The sequence below is a fragment of the Macaca fascicularis genome, chromosome 10, assembly GCF_037993035.2.
Source record: "Macaca fascicularis isolate 582-1 chromosome 10, T2T-MFA8v1.1".
In the NCBI taxonomy this organism is placed as follows: domain Eukaryota; kingdom Metazoa; phylum Chordata; class Mammalia; order Primates; family Cercopithecidae; genus Macaca; species Macaca fascicularis.
Genome location: NC_088384.1, coordinates 52,812,645 through 52,836,614, shown reverse-complemented (window position 1 = coordinate 52,836,614; position 23,970 = coordinate 52,812,645). Strand labels below are relative to the sequence as shown.

At 40.9% G+C, this 23,970-nt stretch overlaps 1 protein-coding gene and 2 pseudogenes across 1 annotated transcript in view; 2 read left to right on the top strand and 1 right to left on the bottom strand.

Annotated features, from left to right (window-relative positions):
- Positions 1-883, top strand: part of LOC135965525 (uncharacterized) — a 42,097-nt gene extending 41,214 nt beyond the window's left edge. The window contains 1 exon segment of the mRNA XM_074003212.1: positions 3-883. Coding sequence (XP_073859313.1) covers positions 3-61 — 59 coding nt within the window. The 3' untranslated portion in view covers positions 62-883.
- Positions 884-4,088: 3,205 nt separating this feature from the next.
- LOC135965524 (mediator of RNA polymerase II transcription subunit 28 pseudogene) lies at positions 4,089-5,610 on the top strand (annotated as a pseudogene).
- A 16,776-nt stretch (positions 5,611-22,386) lies between these two features.
- LOC135965328 (complex I assembly factor TMEM126B, mitochondrial pseudogene) lies at positions 22,387-23,090 on the bottom strand (annotated as a pseudogene).
- Positions 23,091-23,970: the final 880 nt, after the last annotated feature.

Here is a 23,970-nt window from a genome sequence, read left to right as displayed (position 1 = left end):
ACTTAGACACTTACGTGAGAAGGGTTTTTGTACAGGGAGTGTGGGTGAGGCTTCATCTTGAAGCCATATCTCACCAGCCATCAGAGGACACACACAGGAGAGTAACTTTGCTTTGTTACAAGCTTCAGTTGAGGCTGCATAACTTGTTTGTGAAGATATAACAAAGGCAGACAGAATCCAGAGGGCCACAGAGAACCTGAATTCAACCCATGTGTCCCCAAGAGATTCGGAGAAAAGAGGTCAATGTTTAAGGAACAGAGATGCCAGTTGAGGGGAGGGCATTATTTAGGCTATTGGGGAAATATGGTCTCTTTCCTACTGAGCACATGTTCTTGTATTTGTGCCAGGCTGTTTTTTCTAAGGACTGCTCTTAGCCAGTGACTGCAGAGCAGGGATACCAAGGGAAGTCTGTTACTGACAATCTCCCCAACCTCCTTGGACTGCAGGCAATCTAGGACACCTCCACCAAACCTCTTCTTGCACTTTCCTTCCCTCTGGCTGCCCTCCCAGCCTTCCTTGGTTTGAATGTTTTGTCCCCTCCTTAATTTATGTTGAAACGCTACATAAACTGTTTACTGTTGAAACAGTGTGACAGTATTAGGAAGTGGGACCTTTGGGAAGTGATTAAGTCAAGTCATGAAGATAGAGTTTTTGTGAATGGGATCAGGTGCCCTTATGAAAAGGCTTGATAGAGGGAGTTTGTCCTGTGGCCCTTCTATTTTCTGCTCTGTGAGGACACAATGCTCCTCCCTTCCAAAAGATGCAGCATGAAGGCATCATCTTAGAAACAGACATGAGCCCTCAACAGACAATTGAACCTACTGATATTTTGATGATGAACTTCGCCTCCAGAACTCTGGGAAAATAAAGTCCTCTTTATACATTTCCTAGCCAGTGGTATTTTGTTATAACAGCTCAAATAGACTAAGTAACTGCTCCCCTCATCATTCTCTCACAATCATATCTTGAAATAAAATCTCTGTACATGCAGTCCCATCTTGGTCTTTGCAGAGAACTCCCTCCAACACAGTGATACCAAGAACAGTCTGACAAAACAGGTGGTAAAATAGGGATCTGGGGACCACTCACCTGCCTGGCAGGAGTAAAGCAGGTTGGCTAGTGGGGCACAGGTAGGTGGTTAGCTGCAAAATATTTCACAGGTGATTTCCTGAGAAAATGCTTCAATGATAGAGAATGCTGTGGCATGTGTGATGATGCAGGCCTTAGAAAATGTAGAGAAAGTGCCTACAAAGAGCGGAGTAGACTGATTATCGCTGATCTGCATTACCACCTGCAGAAGGACCTTGAGAAATTGAAGACGTCATTCAGCCATTAGCAAACAGTGGTTAAGTAAACCAGGACTCCTTGATGAGTGCTTACGAGGCCTTTATTTTCTTGGATAGAAGGCAGAATCATTGCCCAAATATGTAGGCTGAAGGCCTTGTAGTTACAGTGGCAGAGCTCTACAGATGTTGGAATGCTTAGCCAATGCATGTCTATTTTGTAGAGGTCAGACCCTTTGTGAGGAAAATCTGGGATCCTGAAAAATGATACAGGAACATCTCCATGGATGCCCAAGATTGCCTCTGCCATGCTCCCAGCCACAGACCATCTGAGTGTGTAGAAATGGCCCATCCTTCCTTATGAATAGCATTTCCACCATTCATTACCACAGAACCTTCACAATTAAGGCCAGCTTAATGCACATGTGCCCTACATAGCTGTACACAACCCCTGTCCAGCACAGGGAAGATACATGCAATATGCCTATCCTTTTGTAAACGGTATTTGTGATGCTTGCCCTTCAACTTCCATAACTTTCCTCATACTCATTTTGAGTTTCACTATACATTGTGGGTTCACCAGAATTCTGTGCTTCTCTTCCGTATTAAACACATTTACATCTGAGTAATCAGGGACACTGACAGCCCCAAGAGACACCACTGTCCATTTGGACCCAGAATTTGATTTGAATTCAGAAGACAACATCTTAGCATAAACAGCCAAGGAACCTGGTCAACACATTTCCTGCTCAAGTTCCTTTTGAGCAGGAAAATGATCACACAGATGGGATTGGAAACATAAGGCAACTCATAGCTACTTTTTCCCTGTTTCTTACTCAACATGAAGTTAGTGCACTGGTAGAATGTGCATATGGAGAAGTGAAGTAAAACAGTTGAATTAGAGATTAGACACAGTGGTTCATGCCTATAATCCCAACACATTCTGATGCCAAGTTGAGTGGATCGCTTGAGTGCAGGAGTTCAAGACCAGCCTGGCTAAAGTGGCAAAATCCCATCTCTACAAAAAACTAGCCAGGTGTGGTGGCACATGCCTGTAGTCCAAGCTACTTGGGAGGCTTAGATGGGAGGATCACCTGAGGCTGGGGAGTTGAGGCTGCAGTGAGCTGTGACCACACCACTGCACTCAAGTCTGGGCAACAGAGTGAGACCTTGTCTAAACAAAAACAAAAACAAAAAAAAAAAGGTTGAATTAGTTTCTGCAACATTTCTAACATTCTAAAAAAAAAACACATCCTAATAGGAGCAACAAAGTAGAAACTCATTTCACTGATTGTGCTGATTAAATGGGCAATGCACAATATAATGATGAACAGGAAAGCTCGACAAATACATATGCACACACACACACACACACACACATATATATAATATATAAATACATAATTATATTTGGGATTACACTTGTAACCCCAGCACTTTGGGAGGCCGAGGCAAGTGGATCACGAGGTCAGGAGATCAAGACCATCCTGGCTAACATGGTGAAACCTAGTCTCTACTAAAAATACAAAAAATTAGCCGGGTGTGGTGGCGGGTGCCTGTAGTCCCAGCTACTCGGGAAGCTGAGGCAGAATGGTGTGAACCCGGGAGGTGGAGCTTGCAGTGAGCCAAGATCGCGCCACTGCACTCCAGCCTGGGTGACAGAGCGAGACTCCATCTAAAAAAAAAAAAAAAAAATTGCCAAGAACTACCCAGCATGTATCAGCAGAAAGTTGAGTCCCTAATATGACAGTATTCCTCAAGAAAATAAACTATTTACCTGGGGACAAACTGACTACATCAGCCACCTGCCAGCCTCTAAAAAACAGTGATTCAGCCTCACAGGGATAAATACCTGGATTTATTCCAAACATGGATTTGCCTTTCTAGTCCTGTAAGGCTCAGCCAGCACTATTACTCATGCCTGATCCAAAGACATGAAATACCAAGTAATATAACATCCAACCCAGGAGATTCACTTCATAGCAAAAATGCTATCAGAGTGTAAGAGTAGATAACAACTCTAAATATATATGTATCCAACAACAGAGCACTCAGATACATAAAGCAAATACTATATAAAATAAAGATTCCAAGACAATAACTATTGAGAACTTCACGCCACTGTCAGCATTGGATCATCTAAACAGAAAAATCAACAAACATTGGATTTAAACTGCACTTTAGACCAAATGGACCTAACAGATATTTCAGAATCTTTTATCCAACAGCTATAGAACACACATTCTTCTCATCATCACATGGAACATTCTCCAGGGTAAACCTAATACATTAGGCCACAAAACAAGTCTCAACTTTTTTTTTTTTTTAAAGACAGGGTCTCGCTCTGTCATCCAGGCAGGAGTGCAGTGCTGTTATCATAGCTCACTGCAGCCTTGAACTCTTGAGCTCAAATGATCCCCTCTTCAGCCTCCCAAGTAATAAGGACTACAGGTGCACACCACAATGCCTAGTTAATTTTCAACGTTTTGTAGAGACAGTGTCTCACTATGTTGCCCAGTCTTGTCTCAAACTCTGGGCCTCAAAGAATCCTCCCACTTGAGGAGCTTCAGATTCCCAAAACACCAGGATTACAGGCATGAGCCACCAAGCCTGGCCTCAACAAATTTTTAAAAATTGAGGCCTGTAATCCCAGAACTTTGGGACGCTGAGGCGGGCAGATCACAAGGTCAGGAGTTCAAGACCGTCCTGGCTAATATGGTGAAACCCCGTCTCTAGTAAAAATACAAAAAATTAGCTGGGCGTGGTGGTGGGCACCTGTAGTCCCAGCTACTCAGGAAACTGAGGCAGGAGAATGGCATGAACCCACGAGGTGGAGCTTGCAGTGAGCCAAGATCCGCCACTGCACTCCAGTGTGGGCGATAGAGCGAGACTCCATCTCAAAAAAAAAAAAAAAATTTAAATCACATCTAGTATCTTCTCAGACAACAATGGAATAAAACTACATATCAATAACAAGAGGAACTTTAGAAACTACAAATACATGGAAATTAACATATTCCTGAATGATGGTCAATGAAGAAATTAAGAAGGAAATAAAAACATTTCTTCAAGTAAAAAATGTTGGAAACACACATCTTAAAACCTATGGGATACAACAAAAGCATTGCCATGAGGGAAATTTGTAACAATTAATAACTAGAGTCAAAAAGCAGAAAGACTTCAAATAACCTAATGAGACACCTCAAGGAAAGAAAAACCAAACCCCAAATTAGTAAAAGGAAGACAGAATAAAGATCAGAGCAGAATAAAACAAAATAGAGACAAAATCTACAAGGAAACAATCACAGGGAAAGTTGTGTGTTTTTTTTGTTTGTTTGTTTTATTTTTTTTTAAGATAAAGAAAATCAATAAACCAGTAGCCAGACTAACCAACAATACAAAGAGGAAGCTCAAATAAATAAAATTAGAAATGAAAAAGAAAACATTACAACTGATTCCACAAAAATGCAAAGGATCATTAGAGACTCTTATAAGCAACTACACACTAACAAAGTGGAAAACCTAGAGGAAACGAATAAATTCCTAGATGCATTTTATATAACAAGATTGAATCATAAAGAAATACAGGCTATTCAAGACATGGTGGCTCCACTAGGTGATATGTTCTCTTAGCAGCTACCAGGGATCCCACCACCCACACTGGAGCTCCGGGGCCAGGCTTCACTTCTTCAGGCAGCACCAGATACTCTGAGACCTTCTAACAGTACCGGGTGAATGAGTTGGAGTCATCTTTCAAGGCTTGCTTAGCTTCTCTGGTGAGTGAGGACTATGTCAATGGCATTGATCAGGAAAACATTTAAACTGGTGTTGATCAGTATATCTAGGAGTTTCTGGATATTGCAACACAGGCAGAATGTTTTCCTACAGAAAACGATTGCAATTATTTGTCCAGACACCAGAGCAAGTTACCAAAGAGGATATCTCAGAACTAAGGAATGAATTACAACAGAAACACACACTGTCCAGAAGCACTTGACAAAGCTGAGGCATTGGCAACAGGGGCTGAAGGGCATCAAATGTGCAGCACAGAACACCAGCCAGCAGCCCTCAGGGCTCCTCCGTGTACCTCAAGCAGGCATCTGCCAACATCCCTGCACCCCAGAAGCTGACCTGAGCACAAAGGTCAAGGCCATCAGCCCAAGATTGGGCTGGTGTCTGAGGCCGCCCTGTGCAGACAGTTAGCCACAAATCCCTTCTCGTGAACTTGGGATTTTGAATGAAGGAGTTAGTTTTATGCTCCCACCTAAATTTTTTTCACTATTTTTATAAGCTGTTAATGTCTTAAGTACTTTACAAAATGCCCAGAGCTTGAATAAACCAAATTATTTTTCTCTTTAGCACAGTTAATACTGTCAGTGTGGTGACACTTATAGATTCTGTGTTTTTATGTTTGTATGACTTTTCATTTTTTTGTGTGTATTTCCTATTATTTGATCTGAGGGAAAAAAAATTGCAATAGCCTGAGAATCAGGGGATTAGGATTTTGGTTGTAGGCCTTTTGTGATAATTACCCTTCAGTGGTAGTATAGAAAAATATGTAAATTTGCTGTTTCAAGACTTCAGAATACTTCAGAAGAGGAATCTAATGCAACCATGTTTGTAATGTGTCCAAAGCTCTTAGAATGGGGATTTTTTGTGTGAATAGGTCAGAATAGGATTAAGGTTTCCTGGGTTAGGGTAGTCACATTACAGTAGGATCCTTAGGTTGAGGCTGACTTTTATTCAGGGTAAGGTTATATTTTGTGTGGTGTTGGTTTACTTTTTTTTTTTTTTTATAGGGAGGGACATAGTAGGATCAGTGATATGCTAAATTTTGTCATGTTCTGCAATAAGGAATCCATTTAAGTAATGGGGCAGACCCTGTTCTCAGTAACATGGCAGTTGGGGCATAGGTGAAGTATGAGAGGCTAAAGCTTGCTCTGATTATCTTTTTTTGTTTTCAGTTTTGTTTGCTTATATTGTTTTTATTTTACATTTTTGGAAGAGAGAGATTTTCCATTAAGGAAGATTTTTGCTGTGGAGTTGATTCCAAGGGACTGGGGTCTCAGGGTGGAGGTGGGCTTGCAGGTGCGATCCTTGGCTACTTAACCTCCACCAAGAGCATGCAGCGCCTCTGCCTTTGGGAAGATATTTTGCTCTCTCGTTCGTTCCACAGGCCACTTTAGATACTCTGTTGAATTGCTGTTAAGAAATACAAGCATTGTTTCAGGCTCTCATTGCGTGAGGTTTTCCAGTGTTTTATGCAGTCTTTTATTAGATTACATCTTTTTACTCAGAACAAATGCTTCACTGTCATCTGAGCAGGGAGTACTCCTGTGGCTCAGTGTTTGGCTCACTTTGTTTTCTCCAGCCTTGAAGGTCCCTCCCACACACACTGACATCCATTCATCTCTTGATCTGACCTAGATGCCACCTGGTCCCTAAAGCCTCCCAGCATCTTTTCTGCTGCATCCCTAGGGCACAGGACTTTTATCTCTTCTATCGTCCTTTTTAGGTTCTCCCTTGTGGGTTAGTCATTTGTATCTGTCTCCCTGCCCATCACTAATTGTACACCCATAAATATCAGACATTATTCCCTTTGAATATACCAGGACCATATGTTATTTATCCTTATAAATGATAGCTATTACTCTGTTTTGTCTGTGTATATACAGTATCTGGCATTGAACCTGTGATTAATTGCCTGAGACCAATGAATCCCCTCTGTTAGAATGTATAGTTTAAACAAAGCTTTTAAAACCCACATTATATTACCTCAAGGTTGTTAGCCTAGTCATCTAATGGTGATTCAAAACTCTGATTAGCAGCTTTAGATTTCTTGATTAAAGACCTAAATAAACTAAGTTTTAGGCTTTTTTTTTTTTTTTTTTTTGTGTGTGTGTGATGGAGTCTCACTCTGTTGCCCAGGCTGGAGTGCGATGGCGCGATCTTGGCTCATTGCAACCTCCGTCCCTCCAGGTTTAAGCAATTCTCTGCCTCAGCCTCCAGAGTAGCTGGGATGACAGGCACGTGCCACCACGCCTGGCTAAATTTTTGTATTTTCAGTAGAGACGGGGTTTCACCATCTTGGCCAGGCTGATCTTGAAATCCTGACCTTGTGATCCACCCAACTTGGCCTCCCAAAGTGCTGGGATTACAGGCATGAGCCAACGCACTCGGCCTTTCTTTATTTTATTTTATTTTTTTTTTGAGACAGAGTCTCACACGGTTGCCAGGGCTGGAGTGCAATGATGCCATCTCGGCTCATTGCAATCTCAGCCTCCCAGGTTCAAGCAATTCTGCCTCAACCTCCTGAGTATCTGGGATTACAGGTGCCTGCCACTATGTCCAGCTAATTTTTTTTTTTTTTTTTTTTTTTGTATTTTTTAGTAGAGATGGGGTTTCACTGTGTTGGCCAGGCTGGTCTCAAACTCCTGACCGTGATTTTTCCATCTCAGCCTCCCAAAGTGTTGGGATTACAGGCCTGAGCCATCACGCCTGGCCAGTTTTAGGCATTCTTTAAAAGGGGTTTTTAGTGAAAAGATTGGAAACTATTCTCAGTGAACTATTTAGTGCTCAGTGAAAATATTTTGAATTAATGTATATACCAGTTATTGCCATTTCCCTATTTAATTCAGAAGTTTTTTTAAATAAATAGCAATTTTTCAATCTTGAAAAAAAAAAGGCATACAAAAACCTGAACAGACTAATAATAAGTAACGAGATTGAATCCATAATAAAAAGTCTCCCAAGAGTGAAAAATCTAGGACCAGATGGCATTGCTGCTACATTCAACTTCAAAAGAACAACTAACATTAATTCTCAAATTATTCCAAAAACATGAAGAGGCAGAAATTATTTCAAACTTAATCTATGAGACCAGCATTACTCTGATACCAAGGAAACAACAGCCAAAAAGTCCCTTATGAACATACAGTAAAAATCTTCAAGAGTACTAGCAAACTGAACCTAGCAACACATCAAAAAGATACCATGATCAATGGGCTCTACCTCAGGGACGCAAAAGAGGTTGAACATATGCAAATCAATAAATGTGATATATCACATCAACAGATTGAAAGACAAAAACTGTGATCTTCTCAATAGATGCAGGAAAAGCATTTGATATAAGTTAACATTCCGTCCTGATAAAAACTGTCAACAAATTAGGCATAGAAAAAACATACCTCAACATAATATAGGCCACATATTACAAACCCACAGCTAACATCATAATGAATACGGGAAAGCTGAAAGTCTTTCCTCTAAGAACTGAAACATGAATCAAATGCCTACTTTCACCTCTCTTATTAACATAGTAGTGGAAGTCTTAGAATCAAGCAAGATAAAGAAATAGGCATCCAAATTGGAAAACAGAAAGGCAAATTATACCTCTTTACAGACAACATGATCTTAAATATAGAACATTCTAAAGACTTCACCAAAAAACTTAGAATAAACAAATTCAATAAAGTGACAAAAAAAAAAAAAAGGCAAGAAAAATTAGTACAGCCATTATGGAAAATGATACGGAGGTTCTTTTTAAAACTACAAATCGAACTGCCATACAATGAAGCAATCCTACAACTTGGTATCTATTCAAAGGAAAGGAAATCAGGCGGGGTATGGTGGCTCATGCCTATAATCCCAGCACTTTGGGAGGCTGAGGCTGGTGGAACACTTGACGTCAAGAGTTCGAGACCAGCCTGGCCAACATGGTGAAACCCTGTCTCTACTAAAAATACAAAAATTAGCCAGATGTGGTGACGCACACCTGTAATCCCAGCTACTTGGGAGGCTGAGGCAGGAAAATAATTTGAACCTGGGAGGCTGAGGTTGCAGTGAGCCAAGATCGTGCCACTGCACTCCAGCCTGAGTGACAGAGCAAGACTCCTTCTCAAGAAAAAAAAAGAAATCAGTATACCAAAGGAATACATGCACCCTAATATTTATTGTAGTAGCACTGTTCACAATACCCAAAACATGGAATCAACCTAAGTATCCATCAGTGGATGAATGAATAAAATATCCTATATATACACAGTGGAATATTATTCAGCCATAAAAACATAATTAAATCCTGTTATTCTACACCAAAATGGATGGAACTGGAGGTCATTATGTTAAGTGAAATAAGCCAGGGACAGAAACACAAGCATCACATATTCTTACTCATATGTAGGAGACAAGAAAGTTGATCTCATGGAGGTAGAAAGTAAAATGATGGTTACCAGAGGTTGGGAACAGGGCAGGCCTAGGGGAATGAAAAGTCATTGGTTAATGCATGGGAACATAGAGTTAGATGGAAGGAATATGTTCTAGTGTTTGATAGCACAGTAGGTTGGCTATAGTTAACACCAATATATTGTATATGTCATAATAGCTAAAAAAGAAGATTTGAAATGTTCCCAACACAAAAACAGTAAATGTAGACAAAAACAGCCTAAGTACTCTGGTTTAATCATTTCGTATTGTATGTATACATTCCAATATCACATGTACTTCATAAATATGTATCATTATTATGTATCAATAAAACTTTTAAAGGAAACTATTATGCTAAACAAAGAAACCAGACATAAAATACCTCAAATTGTATGAGTTTACTTACTAAATTTCCAGAAAGGCAAATCTTAAAAATAGAAAGTATATTAGTTGTTGCCTAGGGGTGGGAAGGTCAGATGAAGAATGACTACAAAGTGAACTTTTGGGAGTGAAGGAAGTGCTCTAAACTAAATTATGATGATCACTGCACAACTGTATGAACTAAAACTCATCAAACTGAATACTTTCCATGGTTAAATTTCAAAGTATGTAAATTATACCTCAATAAAATGTTATTTTTGAAAAAGGATTAGGCCAGGCACAGTGCCTTACGCCTGTAATCCCAGCACTTTGGGAGGCCAATGCGGGCGAATCACTTGAGCTCAGGAGTTCAAGACCAGCCTGGTCAACATGGCGAAACCATATCTCTACTAAAAATACAAAAATTAGCTGGGCATGGTGGTGCACGCCTATAGTTCTAGCTACTTGGGAGGCTGAGGTATGAGAATCGCTTGAACTTGGAAGATGGAGGTTGCAGTGAGCCAAGATGGTGCCACTGCACTCCAGCCTGGGTGACAAAGCGAGGCCCTGTCTCAAATAAATAAGTTAATTAATTTAAAAGGATTATACTCCATGACCAAGTGGGATTTATTCCTGGAATGCAAGGATAATTGAGTATACAAAAATCAATCAATGCAATATACTACATTAACAAATTGAAGGGAGAAAACCACATAAACATCTCCATTGATGCAAGAAAATCATTTGACAGAATTCAACACCTCTTTATGATTAAAAAAAATTCAACAAACTAGGAATAAAAGGAAACTATGTCATGGAAGGTAGTTTCTGTAAAGGAAACGTAATAAAGGCCATCTATAAAAACCCACAGCTCACGTCATTCTTAACAGTGAAAGACGAAAGTTTTTCCTCTAGGAGCAGGAACAAGGCAGGAATGTTCGCTTTTATCTCTTCTATTCAACATAGTACTGGAATTTCTAGCCAGAGCAATTAGGCAAGAAAAAGAAAAGGTATCCAATTTTGAAAGGAAGAAAAATCATCTCTGTTTGTAATTATGATGTTATATGTAGAAGATTCCACACAAAAAAACTGTTAGAACTAATAAATAAATTCAACAAAGTTGCAAAATGCAAATACAAAAAAAAGAGGTGGCCAGGTGCAGTGGCTCACGCCTGTAATCCCAGCACTTTGGGACACCGAGGTGGGCGGATCACAAGATCAGGAGATCGAGACCATCCTGGCTAACATGGTGAAACCCCGTCTCTACTAAAAATACAAAAAATTATTCAGGTGTGGTGGCAGGCACCTGTAGTCCCAGCTACTTGGGAGGCTGAGCCAGGAGAATGGCATGAACCCAGGAGGTGGAGCTTGCAGTGAGCCAAGATCGTGCCACTGCACTCTGCACTCTAGCCTGGGTGACAGAGCGGGGTGACAGAGTAAGACTCCGTCTCAAAAAAAAAAAAAGAAGTGACCTTGAATTGGCCAACCTAAGTCTTCAGTGTCTGAATAGAGCTGGAAATAGAAATTATGTTCTCATCTAAAAAATTTAAAAATTATATAGTTCAGGCACCAAACTCTGGCAAATCCCAATCTAATTTGCATTATCTATGCAAAGACATCTAAACAGATTGTCATTGAATAATTTAAACAACGAGAGTCACAAATTAGTATTTCCCTACTTCATTCCTATCCCAAGGAAATACCCTCACCATGGCAAAACTTTCTCCAATAAATCTGTATCCCGGCCCGCGGGATAGTCAGAGCAGGCCCTGGAGGAGGGGGTGGGAATTTGGGGAACAAGAGACACGAGAAATGGAGACAAGACAGTGCTCTGATCAAGTCTCGTTTAATGGCGGTAATGCACTGCCTTATATACACTTGGAAGGGAAGGGGTTGGGCTAAGGCGGAAATGATCTCATTGCCGAGGGCGTGGCCAGGTTAGTTTCGGTTTCTCCGGTCGGACGTCATGTTGCGCTTGCGCTATTAAGTAACAATTTTCCCGGGCGTGGGAAAAGTGAGTGAAGAAGAAGCAGGAAGAGCGCCATCTTTAATGAGGTATTAGTACAGGGGAAAAAAGGCAAAGATAGGGAGAAGGTGTGGGGTGGAAATGAATATAGCTCAGGCGTTTAATCCTCAATTATTATTCGCTATGGCCGGGGCGTGCAGCTCCGGACAGGTCCCCCTTTTTATATTTTTATGATAAGAAAACCCCTCGGGAACTGCGCCTGTCTTAGGTTGGGTCAACTCACCCCCACCTTCTAGGCCCGTCATGGGATAAGGCAGCAGCAAGGGCGGCCCTCCTGTCTTAGGCTCCGATGGAGATAGTGTCCTCTTACCCGTCATTGACTGTCCAGTTCAGCACACAGGGGAGGTGGTCTTGTTAAGGTAAATAAGACTCACCATTTTCAGTCATCTCAAGGCGATGATAATGAACCTGTATAGGTTTGGCCTGGAAGGCCTCAATTTGTTGTCTGACAAATGCCATAAGCTTATTAAGGATTATAGGCCCGAGAGTGAGGAAGAGTAAAAGAGTGAGTAAAGGACCAAGAAATGGCAGGAGATAGGGGAGAAGTCCATCGAGTCCAGTCCATAGTGGATTGGCGGCCAGGCCTTTTCTGCGCTTTTCTAGTTCTTCTTGCAAAGTTTTTATCTTATCTCTGACGATTCTGGATTTGTTGGCGTAAAAACAGCACTTTTCCTGTAAAGCCAAACATATCCCTCCCTGTTCTGCCGTTAACAAATCTAGACCTCTTCTATTCTGGAGAACTACTTCAGCTAACGAGTCTACTTGGTCTTGTAAATCTTGTATAGTACTGGATAAGGTCTGTACATCTGAGATTAATTGATTGGATAATTTAGTATATTGGGTTAGTGAGACTCCTAGGCCTGTGGCTCCTGTAGTAAAAGCAGTGGTGATTCCTAGTCCAGCCAACAAGGGAATAAATTGTATGGCTCGTTTCGGTCTATAAATAAAATGTTCAATAGCGGGGATGGGGATAGGTTCATCTCCAGGGATGATATCAATGTCGGGGAGAAGAGTGGCCAGAACACAAAGCCCTGTCCAATTTGTAGGTAGATAAGTATATGCCATGTTGTTTCCACAAATGAAAACCGAGCCATTTATAGCACACAAAGGGTTGGTGGCATTGATTATGGAAGTACAGTTGCCAAACACAACATAGCCTAAATCAATTTCTTTAGTGTTATTATATGATGGTGAAAAGAGGCAAGAGGAATTAGAAAACGTCATCGGTTGAACTAAGGTGGGGGGGTAATAGGACAGGAATTATTTACTAAGGATTCATTTGAGTAATTGACATAGGGCAATGAAAGGTTAGGTATGGCTAGAGGAATAGGGGGGCCCATTTTAAGACAAAGCCAACAATCGTGGGCCAGGCTTGTATTGGACATTTGAAGTAAATTGTAAGTAGCATTGAGGATATCAAAGGTTTGGGCATCGAGCCTAAAATTACCTCTAAGCTCAGGCAGGGCTAAAGGGTGATATTGAAGTTCAGGATAAGAAGCTTTATGAATTTCTTCTAATTTTTTCTGGACGGTTTTAATTCTTGTAATATCTAATGGGCCTCCTCCATCAGAAATGTGAATGGGGGCGGTAGTGCTCCAACAAACAGGCTTTCCTTTTTGGCCGTTACAAGGAGATTGTACAAGTTTATTAGTGGATCCTAATACTTGTACGTCATTAATGCCTCCAGTTTGTGTTTTTAGTAACGTGGCCGTATAATATGTTCTATTGCCTGATTTGCATTGTTGATAGGATGTATAACAGGAACTATTACAGAAGATTGGAAAGAGCTACAAGGGCATTCTAGGAGCGGCCCGCTAGGTGAGGTATCTCTTGGGGTAGACTTACATTTCCATAACTGGTTTGGCATTAGGTAAGCTGTCTTGCCCGTGCAGGTCACCTGGGTGATTCTATCTGACGGAGGTTCAGATATTTGTCTCCCTCTGTAGTCACAAGGCTGGCCGTATTGTTTTTGTAATAATTCTCTTGCCTTACGAGGGTCACCAAAACCTGCATAGACTGTCACTATGTTGTATAGAGTGATTATTCTCCAAAGGAATTTCATGTTAGGCTTCATTTTCTGAAAAACAAGAAGGAAAGAACTTCTCAGGGAGATTTATCTTCCCTGGACTGACAATGGTTATGATTTATTTGTCTTACCAATCTTTCAGGCAGCCATCTGGCTGCATCATTTTTTTGTGAGAAGATGCATACTGAGCCTCTTCCCCAAATTAAAACTGGATCGGGGCCATGCCATGAACTATCGAGTGGATCTTTCCATTTTACCATTGCAAACTGTTTTTGAGATTCAGGATGCCAGAAACGGTCAGCAGCCGATTTTCCATGACTGTCCAAATTTAAAAAATTAAGGATAAACAGGGCATGATTGAGTATGTTTCTGGGGGTACCCTTCACGGGGTACCAGCTCCCCCCTTTTAATTTTGTGATAATAGTTTTTAATGACAGATGAGTTCTTTCTACTATACCTTGTCCTTGGGGATTATAGGGAATGCCTGTGGTATGTTTAATTTGTAGGGTATTACAAAATTTTAAGAAGGTTTTGGATATATAACCGGGGCCATTATCTGTTTTGATTTGTTTGGGTATTCCTAAAATAGAAAAGCAGTGTAATAAATGAGCTATGACATGTTTGGTGGCCTCTCCTGTTTGGAGAGTTGCACTGATGAATCCACTATAGGTGTCTATGCATACATGGATATATTTTACTTGACCGAATTCTAAGTGGTGAGTAACGTCCATTTGCCAAATTTCATTGGGGATGAGTCCTCGGGGGTTAACTCCTAGATGGGGAACAGGTAAATATGTTATGCAGTTGGTGCATTGTTTAACTATTTGTCGAGCTTGTTCTCTGGTAAGTTTAAACATAAGTCTTAAGGTTTGGGCGTTTAAATGATGTAAGGCATGTGCTTTTTGCACTTGTTGCAAATTGTCTGTAGTGACTGTGGCTATGGTTTTCGTTGCCGTGTCAGCTGTTGCATTACCTTGTGTTAGAGGTCCCGGTAATCCTGAATGTGCTCTAATATGCCCAAGAAAAAAGGGAGTGGTCCTTTTTCGGATAAGTTGTTGACATTGTAAAAATAGGTTAGCTGTGTCTGAAATATGTTTAATTTGAGACACGGTCTCCAAGAGGGGTATTGAATGAGCCAGGTAGGCGCTGTCTGTATAAATGTTAAGTGGCTGATAAGGAAAAGCTGATAGTGCTGCAATTATAGCTTGCAATTCGACCAGCTGAGCTGATGTATAAGTGGTCTGGAATTTAACGACTACATTATTGTAAGTGTAAGCGGCAAGTCCTGTGGAAGATCCATCAGTGAAAATTAGTAATGCGTCATTGAGAGGTTCTTTACTGGTAATATGGGGAAATACAAACGCATGAAGTTTACAAAATTGAATAAGTTTGTTAGGTGGGTAATGATTGTCAATCGCGCCAGTATAAGAAGCGCAAGCAATTGGCCAGGCTTCCGTATTTTGTAACAGCCAATGGATGCATGATTGAGTGTAGGGCTGTATAATGGTAGAGGGGTCTATTCCAAAGTATTTTCTACTGTTTTCTCTTCCCAAGATAATTAGATCAGCTATGGCATCATAATAAGGCAACAAAACCTTTTTAGGGGAGGAGGGCAGGTGTACCCACATAATGGGATTGTTCTGCCAAAATAGGCCAGTAGGGGTTATTGTTGTGTTAAAAATAAGGAATATTAATGGCTGAGAATAATCAATACCGGTAACAAATTGTGTTGCAATGGCATGTTCTACCTGTTGGAGTGTTATTAATGCTTCTTTAGTAATGGACCTGGGGGATTTTGGATTAGAGTCTCCTTTTAATATATCGAAAAGAGGTTTTAACTCTCCTGTGGTGAGCTTTAAGTACGGTCGAAGCCAATTTATGTCTCCCAGTAATTTTTGGAAATCATTTAAAGTTTTTAAATGATCACGACGTATAACGGCCTTTTGATTAATGATTTTGGGTCCATTAATCTGGAAACCGAGATAAGTGTATGGATCTTGTAATTGTACCTTTTCTGGGGCTATTTGTAGTCCGGCTGCTGTTAACTCTTGTTTGAGTTGGGCGAAGCACTGTAAGACTTGTTCGCCAATTTCTCCTGCTATTAAAATATCATCCATATAATGTATAATATACATTTGTGCCCATGTTTTTCTGACTGGCTCTATAGCGGCAGCTACATATTTTTGACACAAGGTAGGACTATTGGCCATACCTTGAGGTAAGACTTTCCATTGATAGCGCTTCATTGGTTGTTTAAAATTTGTAGATGGAAGACTAAAGGCAAATCTTTTATGGTCAGCAGGGTGAAGGAGAATTGTAAAAAAGCAATCTTTAAGGTCAATAACGATTTTAAAATATTTTTGAGGAATCGCAACCGGTGAAGGCAATCCTGGTTGTAAGGCACCCATAAGGATCATAGTGATATTTACTGCTCTTAAATCTTGTAAGAGTCTCCATTTACCAGACTTCTTTTTAATAACAAAAATAGGTGTATTCCAAGGGGAATTACTTTTCTCAATATGTCCTGCTACTAGTTGTTTCTGCACTAACTGTTGGGCAGCACTTAGTTTATCATTGAGTAAAGGCCACTGATCAACCCAAACGGGCTCATCTGACTTCCAAGTAATGGGGTCAGCGCACCTTTGGGGTGCAGGTATGTCAGTGGCCTGAGCTAAAAATTTCCAAACCCCTTTTTATCAAGTTGTCCTGAAACCAGTATAGGCTGTGGGATACAGTTCTCTCCTTTTCCAAGATCTTTACCAGGGGTGTATCCTTGAGTTAACATTTGTGCAGTAACTATATCATTTGGACTACACATTACGATTTTCATTTGAGAGAGTAGATCTCGCCCCCAAAGGTTAACACATAGGTAAGGGATGACAAATGGCTTAATGAGGCCTGAATTGTTTTCTTTATCTGTCCATGTTAGGTATTTAGAACTTTGTTTAGGATTACTGCTTTGTCCAATTCCTCTCAAGTGAGTTAAAGTTTCTGTAGTAGGCCAATGAGAGGGCCAATCTTCCTGTTTAATGATAGTTACATCAGCCCCTGTGTCTATTAGTCCAGTGAATGCCTTCCCGTCTAACCATAAGGTTAGAGAGGGTTTTTGATTTGTAATTGGTTGCACCCAATATATATCTGATGATCCGAAACCTTTTATATTTCTATTAGAGTATTGGATATTATTATCTGTTTTAACCAAAGGTAGCAGGAGTAACTGAGCTATTCTAACTCCTTGAGGGACAGTAATAATACTATCAATAGCTCTGGCCATAATTTTAATTTCTCCTTCATAATCATTATCGATAACTCCAGGGAGGACTTGTAAGCCTCTCATGGTGACACTACTTCTTCCTAAAAGTGGCCCAAAAGTGTTAGGTGGTAAGGGTCCATATATTCCGGTATTTAAGGTCTGTGGTCCCATTTCAGGTGTTAGTACTGTGTGGGAGGTGGAACTGAGGTCCAATCCCGCACTTCCTGGGGTTGCTCTACTAAGTTTTGAAATGGATTGCTGTTGCTGGCTGGAACAAAGCTGACTGCCCCATATGCTTGTTTCGGGGCCTGAGGCTGGCCCCTCATCCCGTTTCCCTGCCTGGGGGGTAGAGGATTTCCTTGAATGTCAGTTTTAGATTTACATTCGTTTGCCCAGTGCCTTCCTCTTTTACACCTTGGGCAAAGGCCTGGGATTTTTGCTTCTGGACTCTTATTTTGGTTTTCACAGCAATCTTTTGCAAAGTGTCCCCTTTTACCGCATCTAAAACATCCCCCTTTATCTTTACCTTTGTTAATGAGGAAATCTCTTACTGTTTGGCCGCTAAAAGCAGCGGCCATTGCTAGGCCTTGTTGATATGAGGGCCCAATATCTGAACAAAGGCGAATGTATCCTGTTAAATCTGTTTTCTTTCGATAAGGTCTGATTGCCGCTTGGCAGGCGGGGTTAGCATTTTCATAAGCTAACTGTTTAACATAATCTACACCTGTTTCTGCATTTCCAAAGATTCTACCTGCCGTGGTCATAAGTCTATGCACAAAGTCTGAAAATGGCTCATCGGGTCCTTGTTTAACCGCTGTGAGTGAGGCCCCTGGATCTCCTTTAACGGGAAGTTTTCTCCAGGCTTTTGTAGCAGCAGCCTGGATTTGTGAGAACAGTCCAGGGTCATATTGCATTTGGGCCTGAGTGTCTGCATAATTACCTGAACCAGTTAACATATCAAAATCCCAACCGTTTCCTGCCTGTTGATTTCTTTTAGCTGTATCTCTACAATTTTCAAAGAACTCTGACTTCCAAATTAAATGGTCTCCCCCAGAAAGAACTGCCCTGACTAAGGTATTCCAGTCTGTAGGAGTGAGCCAATTCTCAGCTACAGATTCCACTATAGCAAGAGTATATGGAGCAGTAGCCCCATACTGAGAGGCAGCAGTCTTCAACTCTTTTATAATAGTAAAATCAAATCCAGTATGATGCCTCCAAGCCTGTCCCTGTTCATCTATGGTTTCCGTGACCGGAAAAACGTCTTTGGGGGAGGAGTCTTCTCTATGTCGGCTAGCAACTAACCCCCCTCTTGGAACATGTTGTCCAGGCCGCTGAAGTGCGCGCAAGGAACCCTCCATAGCGTCTGAGTTAGGTATTTTTTCATTTCCTGTTTTTAGCTTTTGGAGCCTAATTATCAATGATTGATGTAACTCTTCAAGTTTAATTTGTTCTTCTAATTGAACAATTTTTTGCTTTAATTCTTCTTTGGGATCTATTGCTGCCATAACAATGGGCGCAGAAGCCTCATTATGTGTCTTATTATATGGGGGTGGGTATGAAGTAAAGGGAGGCAAATCAGGGTTGTGATATTTAGCCGCCTCTTCCTCTAAATCATCCCAATTTATATCCAATTGATTAGGCTTATTAATTTCCTCCTCCTTTTGAAGCATCTGTAAAATTGGGTATTTTTTTGGTTTGTTTTCGTGTGGTATTTCTTTATCTATTACAGTAGGAGACTTAATTTCCTCATGATCACTTTCGAGGGAAATGAGATCTTCCTCCGTATCTTGCGGAGGCTTTGTGAGGTTAGAGCGGGAGCCAACCTTTGAAATATGCTCTGTCTGAGCGACCGCAGCCATGACTTGCGGATTGGCCTCCTTCTTATCTATTAAATCTCTAATGAGGTTCCAATAAGAGAAGGCGGTTACAGGAATTTTTTCTGGCCCAAAAGTATTATAATAGTCCTGCAAACAATCCCCTACTCTACGCCATCTTTTAATATCAATAGTTCCTTCCTGTGGGAACCAAGGGCAAGTGTCTTTTACAAAATCAAAAAATTTAAACAAATCATTACCTTTAACCTTTACTCCTCGTATCTTTAAAGCCTCTTTTAATTGTCCTACATAGATTTGATGTTGGCTTAATTCTTGTCCCATTTCGGATGCGTCACTTACCTTCGATCCTGACGCGGCAGGTTCCCACGGTGATCGGAAGAGTTTGACTCCTTTTGTCTTTGTTAGCGGTCGACCGTCCTTTTGCGTCCTTTTCCTCACGGAGTCCCTTGTTTCCAGGTCCCTGTTCAGGCGCCACGTATCCCGGCCCGCGGGATAGTCAGAGCAGGCCCTGGAGGAGGGGGTGGGAATTTGGGGAACAAGAGACACGAGAAATGGAGACAAGACAGTGCTCTGATCAAGTCTCGTTTAATGGCGGTAATGCACTGCCTTATATACACTTGGAAGGGAAGGGGTTGGGCTAAGGCGGAAATGATCTCATTGCCGAGGGCGTGGCCAGGTTAGTTTCGGTTTCTCCGGTCGGACATCATGTTGCGCTTGCGCTATTAAGTAACAATTTTCCCGGGCGTGGGAAAAGTGAGTGAAGAAGAAGCAGGAAGAGCGCCATCTTTAATGAGGTATTAGTACAGGGGAAAAAAGGCAAAGATAGGGAGAAGGTGTGGGGTGGAAATGAATATAGCTCAGGCGTTTAATCCTCAATTATTATTCACTATGGCCGGGGCGTGCAGCTCCGGACAAATCTGCCCTGATGATGAAATTCATTTGCCTCCACAAACTGATCAAATATTTATCTAGACACACACACACATCTCCCACCCAACCCCCACTTGTCTCTCTCTCATTCACTCACAATTTGGCTTATACTTTTTAAACTACTTTATTTTTTGAGACAGGGACTTGCTCTGTCACCCAGGCTGGAGTGCAGTGGTGCAATCTTGGCTCACTGCAGCCTTGACCTCCTAAACTCAGGTGATCCTCCCTCCTCAGCCTCCCAAGTAGCTGGGACTACAGGCACACGCCACCATGCCTGGCTAATTTTTGCATTTTTTGTAGAGACGAGGGTCTCCCTATGTTGCCCAGGCTGGTCGCAAACTCCTGGGCTCAAGTGATCCTCCCACTTCAGCCTCCAAAAGTGTTAGGATTACAGGCATGACCACTGTGCTATAAGAGAAAATTTTACTATTTTTAATTGGTTAAAAATATATCTAAGACGTAGCCTTTACATTTATTTTGATGTTTTAAAAATTGCAGGCTGGATGCAGTAGCTCATGCCTGTAATCCCAGCTGAGGCAGGATTGCTTGAGCCTAGGAATTCAAGACCAGCCTGGGCAACATAGCAAAACCTCATCTCTACAAAAAAATATAAAAATTAGCTGGGTGTGGTGGTGCATGCCTGTAGTCCCAGCTACTTGGGAGGCTGAAGTGGGAGGGTTGCCTGAGCTCAGGAGGCTGAGGTTGCAGTCAGCAAAGATGGTGCCACTGTCCTCCAGCCTGGGCAACAGAGTGACACCCTGTTTCAAAAAAAAATTATATTAAAACACACAACAAAATTTACCAACGTGGTCATTTTTAAGCATATATTTTAGTACCACTAAATACATTCACAATGTTGTGGAACAGATCCCCAGAACTTTTGCATCATGCAAAATGGAATCTCTATAGCTGTTAAACAACTCTCCATTTTTCCCCTTCCCTCCACACCCTAGTAAATACCATTCTATTTTCTGTTTCTATGAATTTTTCTACTTTAGATTACTCATGTAAGTGAAATCACACAGTCATTTTGTGACTGGCTTCTTTCACTTAGCACTCAAGATTCATCCATGTTGGAGCATGAGACAGGATTACCTTCCTTTTTAAGTCTGTATAATATTCCATTGTGTATATATTATGGGCCTTCCATATCCATGGGTTCTGTGTCTGTGGATTTAACCAAACTCAGATTTAAAATATTCAAAAATACATTAAATTTCACAAAGTTCCAAAAAGCAAAACTTGAATTTTCCCTGAGTCAAATACTAAGTCAAATCCATACTAATAAAGTTATATGTAGGCACTGTACTAGGTATTATAAGTAACCTAGGATTCAAAGCAGTGGTTCCAAGCCCCAGGCCATGGATGGGTACCAGTTCTTAACCTGTTAGGAACCGGGCCACAGAGCAGGAGATGAACAAAGAAGCCAGCAAGTATTACCGCCTGAGCCTCACCTCCAGTCACATCAGCAGTGGCATTCGATTCTCATAGGAACATGAACCCTATTCTAAACTGCACACGCAAGGGATCTAGGCTGCACACTCCTCATGAGAATCAGGCTAATTCCTGATGATCTAAGGTGGAACAATTTCATCCGAAAACCATCCCCCTGACCCTGTCTGTGGAAAAATTGTCTTCCACAAAACCGGTCCCTGGTGCCAAACAGTTAGGGACCGCTGTTAAAGTATATGGGAAAATGTGCCTAGATTATATGCAAATACTATGCCACACTATATAAGGGACTGGAGCATTTGTGGATTTTGGTATCTGCAGAGTATCCTGGAATTAATCCCCTACAGATACTGAGGGAAAAGTGTGTCACATTTTGCTTATCCATTCATCTGTTGATAGACATTTGGGTTGCTTCTGTCTCTTAGCTGTTCTGAATAGTGCTGCTATAACATGGGTGTGTAAACATCCCTTCAATACTCCGCTTTCAATTATTTTGGGTATACACCCAGAAGTGGGATTGTTGGATCATATGGCAGTTTTAATTATTTGAGGAATTTCCATGTTGCTTTCCAAAGCAGTGGCACCATTTACAATCCCCAAAAAGGTGCACGGGGTTGTAATATGCTCACGTCCTCACCGAAACTTGTTATTTTCTGTTTTTCTTGTAGTAGCCATCCTAATAGGTATGAGGTGGTATCCCAACAGAATTTTGGCTTGCATGTCTTTAAGGATCAGTGATGGTCAGCATCTTTACATATGCTTCTGGGCCATTTGTATATCATCTTTGATGAAATGTCTATTCAAGTCCTTTGCTATTTTTAATGTTATTTGTTGTTGAGTTGTAATTCTTTTTTTAAATTATTATTACATTTATTGATACTGAATATTTATTATCTGTTATGTACCAAGCAAAATGGACACACTATCAGGAGATAAAACCTGTAACTTATATGTAAGATGAAACTTATATTGATTGAATTATTGAATTTTTTTTAGTATTTGCTATATACCAGGCAAAAGGCACAGAAACAAATTATCTGTTCACAGTTACTTTTAACTCTTTCAGCAATGCCTGAGTCCTCTTTATAAAAACTTCATTCTACTAAGTTAGCAACCATTCATTTTTTTGGTTACTCTTCATGTATAGTTTTCTCAAGTGTCCATTCAAATATTGCATAATGGTGTAGACCATTTAATATTCCAAACATAATCTGAAAGACTAGAAGAATCGCCATTAATTTCATTTGTGTTTGACAAAGCATCATCCAATGGAGTAAAACCCTTCCTTTTGGTGGCAGTGGAACGGTATGATACTTGGTTGCCAGACGTCCATTTTTAGTAAACGCCAAAGAACTGGGGTAGAAAACACCACAAACTATGCCAATCAGTGAGCTTCTGAAAACACAGTTTTCCTTGCTTATATTATCTTGAAGCAGCATCTGAACAGGAAGTTTGAGAATATTCCAGAGAAACCAGTTGTTGTCCCAAATGATGCCATTTGATATATATTTGGTGTCATTTCTTTTCTAAGGTAGTCAAAATTTTTTTCTATGATTTCTATGATCACTGCTCTTCTGAGTTTTGCATCTTCTAGAGAAGGACTGGGTTGACCATGCATAGATGCGGTCATCTTGACATCCTTGGGCGCTTCCTCAGTTCCTACCCGCACCACACCTGAATCCCTCAGCTTAGCCCCAGCCTCATACCTGAACACTGCCATTTTGGTATTCTTTATACATTCTGCACATAAACCCCTTATCAGATATATGATTTGTAAATATTTTCTCCTACACTGTATGTTGCCTTTTCACTTTATAAATTATATTCTTTGATACACAGTGGTTTTATTTATTTATTTATTTATTATTTTTTGAGACAACCTCACTCTGTTGCCCAGACTGGAGTACAGTGGTGCAATCTCGGCTCACTGCAACCTCCGCCTCCCAGGTTCAAGCATTTCTCCTGCCTCAGCCTTCTGAGTAGCTGGGATTACAGGCATGTGCTACCACATCCAGCTAATTTTTTGTATTTTTAGTAGAGACAGGGTTTCACCATGTTGGCCAGGCTGGTCTTGAACTCCTGACCTCAGGTGATCTACCTCAAGTGATTACAGGCATGAGCCACCATATCCGGTGATACACAGAAGTTTTAAAGTTTGATTTAGTGGTCTTTAAATTTTTGAATGCTTTACAGGAGACATAAAACTGCCATACTACATGAGAACTCAAATGGTAAGTACTTAAATAAATATGAATTCTGGAACATTAGATTCTAAATGGGAGGCATGCAACAGATAGAACTGGAAAGTTCCCTGAAAGGACAGGAGAGCAGACTGCACCCTCTGGTTCACCCTCCCAAGGCTCAGTGCTTCCCTCTCTGTCCCAGGCCCACTGCAGAATCTCTCAAAATAGACATATCCTGGGCAACCCACCAGACTTGTCACTAACAAATGTATGCAGGATTGGGAATGGCTCCAAAAGCAAAAGCATTAATAGTAGGGTCATTGAGTCCGGTATGTCTTAACGCTTTGACTAGTTTCCAGTCTGTACCTAGAAAGCTTGGAACCAGTGCCTTACCTTTCATGTTTTTGGATAATTCCA